Here is an 11,359-nt window from a genome sequence, read left to right as displayed (position 1 = left end):
TTTAATGACAACAAACCTTTAGACGACATTTGAAAAATTCTATCGATACACAACACCACTTACTGATTCTCACAGATGCTGTGTAGAAGCTGTGTCTTACTCTGACAAAATGGTTTCACTTCTACGGTCACTTTTAGCACAGCGCCAGGCAAGTCAACACTTATTTACAATTATTATAAAAATCATTATCCGCCTGTGTGCACAGGTCAGTGGCTTTAGATACTTCCAGCGAGTCAAACTCTGTATTCGTGTTCAGTGTTGCGATTTAGTAACCTTGTTATACTCAAATCAGAGAACAAGAGCTTCAATATGAAACAGATTCATATACAGATTTCATTCCTAAACCGCTGCTCAGATTCTGCTGGTTCTGTATTGGTTCCGTTTGTTTGAAAGTCAGTCATTGAAAAGCAAACTGCCCTTTTGGTTTGGTCAGACATATGGGCAGATGGTATCACCGTATACACTGTGATAAACAGTCACGGGAAATCAGTTCACAGTACTGTGGAGAGTTCACGGCCCTGTCCGCAAACACTCATCTCATCTTCCTCAGACGAATTCTGTTCTCCTTGTCCCGCTTCTTTAACGTGCCGATGAACTGGGTGAAAAACAGCTCTTGGTCTTTCCTCTTCAGTACCTGTTTAAACCGTGGATCGTTTCCATACTTTTCCGAAAACTCTTTGAACATCGACCTACGAAAGAGAACATCAGAATGAGATCCTTGACAATCATCCGATGTTTTACGTGCTCAGTGTGATGGTCCACTATTGTTCAGCTGTACGAGGTCTGATTGCGGTTGTTTTCATGGCTAGACTTTGAAAGCTTTCTCAAAAGAGGAGATCCTGCATGTCTTCAGTCTGAAGTAAAAGTGAAAATACATGAACCCGCCCAGAGCATTAAAGCAGTAAAGCACAATTTCACCAAGAAACATTCTCATTTTGATGCATTTGTTATCTTCTGAAATCTTTAACTAAAACCTTTTTCTAGGGGATTGCAAAACTGGTTGCTAGGATGTTGCTATGATTTATCTAGGGTGTTCTAAACACATATCTATGTGGTTGCTAGGGTGTTCTGGCTGGTTGCCAGGGAATTGCAAGGGCATTTACTAATAACTGGGGCAAGTTGAGTTGCTAGCGTTAGGGGTTAAGGGTAATGCAAGTTTAATATTAGCGTTAGGGGTTTTCAAAAACCTGACTATAAAGATATCACTCAAGTTTTGTTTCCTTGTGAGAACTTGCAATAAGAGCATGCTGATGTAACGGAGGCCAGCTAGTAAGGGCTGTGCAGGTGAACCTCACTCCCCTGATCTCAGGAGGTACACTAGTAACTGACGCTAGAGGCTGGAGTTCGAGTCCTGCTTGGAGCAGGCAGTTTACATTGGTGCCGTGACCCGGATTTGAGTAAGGTTTAGGTGGGTAAGTATAACGGAGGCCACACATGCCAGAAGCACTTGCCGGAAATGCCGGTTTGAGTCCCGCTCAGAGCAAGCAGATGGGTTACATTGGTGCCATGACCCGGATATAGGGGAGTGAGTATAACGGAGGCCAGGAAGTAAGAGCTGTGCAGGTAAACCTCACTCCCCTGATCTCATGAGGCACACTAGCAAATGATGCTAGAGGCTGCCCGCCTCACATCCTGGAAATGCCAGTTCAAGTCCCGCTTGGGGCGAGTGGGTGGGTTACATTGGTGCCGTGACCCAGATATAGGGGGGTGAGTGTAATGGAGGCCAGCTAGTAAGAGCTGTGCAGGTAAACTTCACCCCCTGATCTCAAGAGGAGCACTAGCAACTAATGCTTTAGGCTTTGATCTTTAGCATCCTTGTTAGTGCGCCCACCTCACATGATGGAAACACCAGTCTGAGTCCCGCTTGGAGTGAGCGTGGCAAGTAGAACTGGAGAAAAAGCAACATTTTGAAAAAAAAGTGGAATAAATCACTTTTTTTGTCGAAATACTACATCTGGATCAGATTCAGAACGATGATCAAAACATAGATGGAGTAGATAGTTTCCATCAACAACCCTAAAGTTTGCACGGTCCTAGACAACTTCCCGAGACTGCATTTTATTTAGGCAGTTTTGATTTATATGCTGTTTAATGCTTGATGATCTTGTTATTTTACATATGCATCTGCTTTCATATGCAATCCCTTGTTTCTGCTTCTTCTTCACCGTGTTTTGATCCAGACATTCAGTACACTTTTCAGAAGATGTGTAATAGCGCCTCTTACTGTATATCAGTAAAAACACAGAAAGCCGAAAAATGGTGGGGAAAGAGTTAATGCCAACATATGCATAGATGTATATCATATTTCCAACTACTCATAGTCAATTATTTAAGATGATCTCTTCTTAAAAATATACTGTTTAGCTTCAATAACAGGAGCTGTGAATGTGGTAATATTAGTGCATTGATTCACTTCTCTTCAGTTCCTTTCACTATAAATTAATCAGATAAAGATACGTTTTCTGGTAAACCTGCAAAGAGGAAACTTCAAGCTGAGTCTTAAACCCTGTGGCATGTTTGAATTCACTTCTGTGTTAGACCTTTAACAAGAAACAAGGTTATCATCAAATACACAAACCCAAAGAAACGAGGACCCAAACTGCAAAGACCATCAGTTATTAACACCTTTGCTGAATAAATAATCCGCTCTAGAGACGGATTTTATTAATGCATCAGCAAAAGCAGTCACACATATTTCATAAGCTCACCTGGATGTGATTTTTGATTCCTCCAGCAGTTTTCTGTACTCTTCTTTTGCTTGCTGGAGTTTGCACTTTTTCTCCTTGTGCTCCTCTTTCATTCTTGCTTTGACAAACTGATCATAAATCTGAGGAGAAAAAAAAGTAGTAGTGTCATCTAGTACAGATTTTTCTGTATTGTGTGTGTGTGTGTATATATATATATATTTTTTTTTTTAAATATGTAATTTAATATTTATAATATCAATTATTTAATAAAATGTATAAATAAATATATTTAAGATATTTTTTAATTTGTAATATTTATTAAATAAATATTAAATATTTCATAAATATTAAAAATGTACAAATAAATATATTCAATATATAAATAATTTTCAGTATAAGTCATCCTCTATGTGATACAGTTACCTTGATGCAAGACATTTGGTCTTACCACCATCTAATAGTACTTTCAAAACCACAGTAGGTCTGTGGAAATGTAGAGGTAATGACGTTTGAAGTTCTATTAATATTTGAGGTTGATTGAGGCTGATGTGAAACCTTTGTGTCGTACCTGCTTTCGTTCCTCTGGACTCAGCAGCAGGTACCGTGGATCAAATACAATTTTGTGCAGTTCTTTCTCCCAGGTGGAGAATGCAGACACCTGTTCAAAATACACGGGATGAATGATCCTCATCCAGAACAAACGCATGTCAATTAAGCCACTTCATTTCAAGATTCACAGTGTGTGCAAATATACAAAGTCTGCACTATTTTGGTGGGCCAAGTACTGGCAGAATTTTAATTTTTGGGTGAACGATTGCATTAACTTTTATCTCATTTTTTTTTTTCCTTTAAAGCTGAAGTTTCATTATTATCATTGGATTTCTCACCCCTCTTTCCAGAAGCATGTCTCTGAAGTGGCCGATCCGGAGCTCCAGCGGTAAAACCATCCGAAGAGATGATCCGTTTTTTCCTTCACACTCAACAGGATGGTCCAGTCTTTAAAGGAATGGAAATAAAACAGCTCTGATGTGTAATTATGTTAATATTTTGTCCAATACACTGAAACACTACACTAGAGAAACACTAAATTTATATTTTCACTCAGAAAAAAAAAGTGTCAAACGTTTTCAAAAACAATTACAAAGAAACAGCAAGTAACACATTGAATTAAACATGACAATTTTAAGTAGAACAACTAAAAAAAAGGGAAAAAAATATTTTCTTGTACTCCAATAATCTTTGTTTTATTTACAACTTCGGAAAATATTTTTTTACAGCATTGATTCTGCACAAACTATTATGATGGTAATATAACTCACTCAAATATCTTCAAATATTTTAGAGTAAATATTGTGTGAATTAAATATTCATGCCATTTCAGCAAATCTGACTGTGCCTCTTTTGCTATCATTAATTTTTATCATACACTGCAAAGTTTGGACATACTTTGTTTCTCTTCATCTTCAAAACTTTTTGATCTAAAGGCTTATGATTAAATGCTTGAAGTTTTGAAGGCAAACATAAGTCGTGCATATATATGATTTTTTTTTTCTTATATCATAAAACTATATTTTTAATGACCCTTTTTCATTGGGCATTAAAAAAAATCCATGCCAGCCAACCAGTATTTCAGACCACAAGGGAACCCCCCCCGAAACAAATGAAATCAAAAACTGTTGTAAATGAAATATATTAAAAAAAAAAAAAAAACACTGAATTATTCTTGAAATGTAAAGTGTTTTCTTTTCTCCACACAGACATTTGGGAGTATTTCAAAAACCCAACTGTTGAATTTAAATCATCTCTAAGAGCGACAGATTGAGAAATTCGCATCAAGCTGTGAGTGCAGATGTTGCCCACCAAAAACTAAAGACTTCCTGTTGAGCTGCGATTATTAAGGTGAGTGAAATGCAACACATCTGATACAAGATCCTCCTCATCAATTAAAGCAGATTAAGATCTGCTGTCATATTTTACATGGGTCGGCCCTATACTTACTTGTAGCGCTTGGTCTTTGAACTACCTTCCTCTTCATCGTCGTCGTCATCATCAGCATTTGAGCCATCGTCTGTTGATGGAACAAAACATGCTGTAGATCAGTATATATCCATACACTGTACTTGGATTTAACATTGCAAACAGATTATCAAAAGAAACAAGTGATAAATTAGTAAAAATATACAACAAGTTTGTAAAGTTTTATTTATGCACATAACTCCAGCTCTTCTGTATTGATATACCTGGTTCATGCCAGGTTGTTAATCCGAAAAGTAAAATAAGAACTAATTTAATTGGACATATTTCAATTTTAGACGCTGCATAGATTAAGGTCATCAAATAGATAATCTCCATGAAATGGCAATACAACTAAATCAATAAAGATGAAAAGCCTTCTGGGAAATCAAGCCAACCATATAATAACTTCCAGAAAAGATCCAGACTAATTCAATATTTGCAGAGCCGCTTCATTGGATTACTGCTTTTAGTTAATCCACGAGAACACCAGTTCTGCAGTTGGTGGGTGCATTAAACTTTTGCTTGAGCATCATTATCACACTGTGAGGATTAAACTTTCAGCCAAGTTCATCCCTTTACAGACTGTGCTCCTGCATTTCATATCATAAAGTCGTGAGTTACACTTCACTGATTCAGCAACTTAATCTGAACATAAATGAGTCTTTCCTTGAGGCTACAGTAGGGTTTGCCAACATGATCTCATTAGTATTTGCAGGTATGCTACTGTTCAAATGTTTGGGGTCAGTAAGGTTTAAAAAAAATAAAAAATTCGAGAAAAAAAAAAGAATACTTTTATTCAGCAAGGATGGATAAAATTGATCAAAAATGACAGTAAAGACATTTATAATGTTACAAAAGATTTCCATTCACAAAAATGCTGTTCTGTTGAACGTTCTATTCATCGAATAATCCTGAAAATAATTATTTCCACAAACATATTAAGCAGCACAAATGTTTATTAATAAATAATACATGTTTCTTGAACAGCAAATCAGCATATTAGAATTATTTCTGAAGGATCATGTGACACTGAAGACTGCTGAAAATTGAGCTTTGCCATCAAAGTAATAATTACATATTTATTCCTGTTTGTATTTACATTTGCATATATTTTATATTTACAAATAAAATGGAAAAGTCATTTTAAATAGTAAAAATATTTCACAGTATTATGTTTTTACTGTATTTTTGATCAAATAAATGCAGCCTTGGTGAGTATAAGAGACTTCTTTCTTACAAAAACATTAATAAATCTTGCCAATGCCAAATTTAGAATGGTAGTATACATTTTAATCCAGTACATTTTAAATTAGATTGACTGTCTTCATAGTCTGAATAATATTTATTAAATAGAAGCATCATGGATTTTTTTTGTTCCCTACTGAACTTGTTGCATCGCATTCTGGGATTGCTTTTTTAGTGAAGGATATATGCATTGATGGATGAATTTATTCATCTCAGAAGGAAGCAAAACGTTGCTACCTACCTTTTGAGACAGACTTCACATCAGAAGCTTGCTTACTAGACCTTAAAATGCTGTTTAGATAGGCAGCTCGCTAGGTTTTGGAGCCTGCACGGTGCCCTGCAAATGTAGATGACACTCATTCAGTCCAATATACAGTACATTGTGAAAGTCAAATCCATCAATCATATCACACTTTCATACAGTAAATGTGTGTGTGTGTGTGTGTGTGTGTGTGTGTGTGTGTGTGTGTGTGTGTGTGTATATATAGTAATTATTTACAGTAAATGTATATATTTATTTATATGTAAGTGTAGTTCTAGTAAACAAACCAAAACAAACAATATCAACATATGCAAAGCATCTGAAATGTAAACTCCTTTATCTTACAGCAGGTTCATGAAATAAGCAATTAAATCACAGGTTGAATTGTTTAAATAAAACTGATTTAGAAATTAGATAAAATATGCTTAACGGCATCAAATTTTTTTAACACAGTTAACACATTTACTCAATCGTCCATAACAGTTTTTGTGTGATTTCTAAATACAATGATGTTTCAATTATATTTCATACTTTCTGAACTTTTGATGTTAATTAAATTCCGTTATATAAAGACTTTGTGCCATCTGGATTTCATTTATAAATAAATCTGCCATTAAATGGGTCAGAAAATACATTGCCTGCATACCAATTTGCACACTATTCATCCTAAATGGTATTTAAAATTGTTCCAAATCATAGTAAAAGAGAGTGTTAAATATGCCTGAATGGTCTTCTATTTCTGGACAAAATCATTGAGTCTCACCTAAAGAGTCTTTCTTGCGTTTATGTGGTGGGTCCTCGATGATTCGATTGAGGTCTCCACGGTCTTTCAGATCCACTGGTTTCTCCCATACTGACAGATGCATGGTGGGATTGAAGAAAAACACCCTGTCATCGCCTGTCCACACTACACACCTACAGAAAAGAGAGAGATGCTGTCATGCCATTATACAGTCGCATACATGCAGGAACACAATCCGACAGACTGTTTGTGGTATTCTCACAATGTGACTAAGAAATCCCGATGATGAAAAACAGTCCCAACAGGACCAGAGAGACCCAGAGAGAGGATTATGGGTCACAAATGACAGCTGAGAACGACTGAGACCAGATGGGCTCTATTTGACCATTTGATACAGATTCTGATGTATTTTTGTCTTCACCAGCTATTTAATTTTTTTTTTTTTTTTGGTCGTAATCATCCTTCAGTTACACAAGATTTTTTAAATGGATAAAATCCACAATATGTCCAGCATCAAGTATCTACAAACATTTAAGTTGTATGCCATCAATACAAAAGTAGCCAATTATTCAGACGTTCCGCACTAGATATTCTTAACTTACAATGATAATTTAAGACCCATTTTAGCCTTTATTCAGAGCATATCGGATAAAGTATTCATGGATTTTGCCATGGTCTGTGAGGTAATTTGATACAACCTCATGCCAACCATGACAAACCAATCCTGACATTTCATTTTGCAACCCCATCGCATCAGGGAGATCGGCAGTGCCTTCCTGTACCATAAAACTGACCCAATGATATAAAAAAATCTTTGAAACGGAGCATCTGCTCTGCTCATATGCAGTTATTCATAGTGCAAACATATGGTTGGCACTAGACTCATGCTTCATTTGTCTTTCCATTAATATTGCAGGGATTCTTGTGTTTTAAAATCATTTCCATGCAACCTCCATATAAAACAATATCTACAAAATTAACTTTAGAAGCAAGAGCTCTACCCAAAGGACCATTTTATTGCTTAGAGATTTTTATTTTATGGCTTAGGAGATGCAAAGTAGTGTATTTTTTTTTTCCATGCAACTATCTTCTGCCTTTCTTCTATCCCGACTTACTATGCAGAACAATTATAAGGTATTCTTACGTCAATTGTCCCCAAAAAATGAAAAACACCATCATTTTGTGCCACTATCCACCTTTAAATTTATCTTAAAGTTTATCCTACAAAAAAAAATAAAAAAATAGAGACAAATTATACATTTGACATAGGTTTACAAAAAGCAGAACATAAACAAGCAGGGTAGTCTGATTCGCAAACAAATTAATCTTATGAAACGGTACTTGTGAGTGAATCAGAAACATACAGCACAACAAGTCTAATCCGATTCACAAGCAATTGACTCTTATGAACCTGTACTTTTAAGTGAATCAAAAACATACAGCACAACCAGCGTAGTCCAGATCACAAGTTCTTAATACTGAATCAAAAACACACATCAGCGTAATCAGTCTAGTTCAATATGGGATGACTCTTATGACCCCGTCTTTTTTAGGGAATAAAAACATATAGAACAACCAGTGCAGAACGACTTGATCAAAGCATACAGCATCCAGTGCAATCCCGTTCACAAACAAATGGCTCTTATTTTATTGGCAAATTACTCTTTTTTTATTTTTAAAATTAATATTTTTGCAATATACCAAGGTTCCTTGTGCAATTTACAGGATTATAACTGGACTATGCCCAAGTTAATCAAAATTGAATCAAATCAGATAATTTGAATCAGAATCAAATTAGGCCATGTCCACACGTACACGGGTATTTTTATAAACGGAGTTCCTTCTTCCATTTTTAACAAAAAATCTCCGTCCCCATGAAAATGCAAACGCATATTATGAAGCACTGTCAAGAGCATGCCAAACCAACAGGTGGCGATATAATCTCAACCGTAAAGCCATGTTGACCAATCAGAAGCCTGAAAAAGTTTCCTGTAGGCGGAGATAACAGCGCAGGCTCTAACGTCACAAGCCAAAAACTCCAGTTTCGCTGTCTACACGATAACACTGCAACCGGAGTTTTTGAAAATCTTCACCCTGGCAGGCGTTTTCAAAAACGTTCAGTTTCAGTGACCTGGTGCTGCGTTTGCGTGTGGACGAACGGTCAAACCACGTAGAAAAAGCTGCGGTTTTAAAAACAACCGCATTCGTGTGGACAGGGCCTTAGATCAGATGTACTCATATAGTTTCAGACATTATTGAGGTCTCTTCTAGAACTCTAGATAAAAATTATATCTGAGCAGTTGGAGACTTAAGCAATATTCTCAATTTGCTCTCCATTCAATCTCATTTTTTGTCAGAACCACTATGGTCAAAATGATTGACACTCTGCATACAGTTTGGATTGGCGGTATGGTTCCGTTCTGGGTAAAAACTCCCCGCTCATCCATGCAGCCTGTCATCAATGAGCAGGGAGAGCAGCAATAACACCCCCAGGGTAGACAGAACAGAACCAAATGCAGATATCACTAATGTTCTTAATGACATTTTAGTGTAACAACATTTTTAAAGATAAAAGGAGCCTGATTCAGCAATGAATATTAGAAAGCCAAGTCCTGACTGTGATGAAAGGAGGAGTTGAGGACGGAGGAGGGTAATTTGCTCCTGAGCAAGCGATTAAGCTGCTGAATAATACTGAAAATGCCTTATATAGGAATGCCGTGATAGGCGTCGTATTCCTAAAGGTAGACGTGGATCAGCTGAGAGTCAGATGATGCAAGCTTGACTCACGTGACCTGCCAGAACTAACGCTATGCTTGATTTTTGTCTAGAAATATTTGAAACACTATAGAGATCTCATTTGATCGTTCCTTTGGGTTTACATTCTAAAATGTTTTTTTTTTTTATGTACCACAGGAATCTAACCAACATCCCTATCTGGATAATCACACAACAGGTCCAATTCTGGTGTCATCAACCACATGTTAAAAGTATTTAACAGTGAAGCCAGTTTGTGTGAGTCAACAAAAGCTGAATGTGATAAGCCATGACGCCTGCTGGGCTTCAAAAATGTGTGTGTGTGAGAGTTTGTTTTGCAGTGGAGGAAAGCCCACACTGCTTTGGCAGAGAAAAATGGAAGTCTTGCATAACATGTCGTCCTAATGCAGGTTTTCGATTAGGTGTTAGTGCATCTGTTTAGCGCTGGAGGTTTGCCATGCGCACTTCTGTATTTTATTCAAGCATTTCTGTCATCAAGCAGTTATAAAGCGGCATGCATCATTTAAATAGTGCTAAAGCTGCTGACATTTATGACAGAATGAGAGGAGATAAAACAAACATCTTTGTCACTATATAAGAACAAACTGGCTATTAAAGCATTCCAAAACACAGGAGAAAACAGCACACTTACAACAGTGGCATTTGAAAGTGTAGGTTGACACAGAGACAATTGCAAAAACACAATCGATCGGTCATTATCTTGCTTGCAGAGAGTCATTTATTAGAAATAAAGATGCATCAAATTGATGGTAAGCCGTACAATCATATTTGCACAGACAAAACGGATAGTTACCATGGTGATCCAGGTATAGGCGTGGATGCAACCGGCCGCTTGTCTTTGAGCGAACTGTCCTCATCCATACTGACTTTAAAAGGCTCATCCTGGACACACATACACACACATACAGAAAGGATGTGTCAGCTTGACATGAGGGCATATAATGTTGTCTGAGTGGTCTTGTGAGTTTTCATACAGGATTCAGGCCAGATTCATGTCCAGTACAAGAGTCAGGGACAAGAGCATCAAACAGCATATATATATATATAGTCAATACTTGTGTGATTTATGTATTTTTATGCTTATCAGAGTATCATATTTTTATCTTAGTATTATATGCAGATTGTTTCAAATCGCTTCTGAAATCAAGTCACTCAATTCAGTTTGGCGGCAGACAGCGAGGCTTTAAAAACAGAGCGCATATGTTTGTTTTTTTCTACTCTGTAATCATGCAGGCAAAGTGAACCTCAATTATCTCACCCTAAACATGGGTTACAAGGCTAATAATAAAATATAGTGTTGATTATCCACCTGCTAAATTATGTAGATGTGTTCAGCCTTGAACACACACTCAGAAAACAACCAATTAACCAGTCCCTGAATGACCGAATGATGCAAATGACTGATTCTCTGAATAAGTTCGGACAGCAGGCTTGCACACTCTTTACGGTCAAATGAATTACCGTTCTGGGGGAATTTCGCTAATTAATCTGGCTGAGAAGATTTTAAAGGGGTCATATGATGCGATTTCAATTTTTCCTTTCTCTTTGGAGTGTTACAAGCTCTTGGTGCATAAAGAAGATCTGTAAAGTTGCAAAGACTAAAGTCTCAAATCCAAAGAGATATTCTTTATA

The 11,359-nt window shown here is 36.7% G+C and overlaps 1 protein-coding gene across 1 annotated transcript in view; it reads right to left on the bottom strand.

Annotated features, from left to right (window-relative positions):
- Positions 1-345: 345 nt before the first annotated feature.
- tcerg1l (transcription elongation regulator 1 like) overlaps positions 346-11,359 on the bottom strand; it is a 90,491-nt gene continuing 79,477 nt past the window's right edge. The window contains exons 8-14 of the mRNA XM_016441672.1: positions 10,521-10,609; positions 6,974-7,125; positions 4,686-4,755; positions 3,575-3,683; positions 3,256-3,345; positions 2,709-2,827; positions 346-689 (exon numbers count right to left, since the gene is read on the bottom strand). Coding sequence (XP_016297158.1) covers positions 533-689; positions 2,709-2,827; positions 3,256-3,345; positions 3,575-3,683; positions 4,686-4,755; positions 6,974-7,125; positions 10,521-10,609 — 786 coding nt within the window. The 3' untranslated portion in view covers positions 346-532. The remainder of the gene's footprint in view (positions 690-2,708; positions 2,828-3,255; positions 3,346-3,574; positions 3,684-4,685; positions 4,756-6,973; positions 7,126-10,520; positions 10,610-11,359) is intronic.

Source organism: Sinocyclocheilus anshuiensis, unplaced genomic scaffold (genome assembly GCF_001515605.1).
Source record: "Sinocyclocheilus anshuiensis isolate Anshui unplaced genomic scaffold, SAMN03320099.WGS_v1.1 scaffold391, whole genome shotgun sequence".
NCBI classification, from domain to species: Eukaryota; Metazoa; Chordata; class Actinopteri; order Cypriniformes; family Cyprinidae; genus Sinocyclocheilus; species Sinocyclocheilus anshuiensis.
The sequence above is the reverse complement of the archived record's forward strand: the minus strand, read 5'-3'. Positions and strand labels throughout refer to the sequence as shown.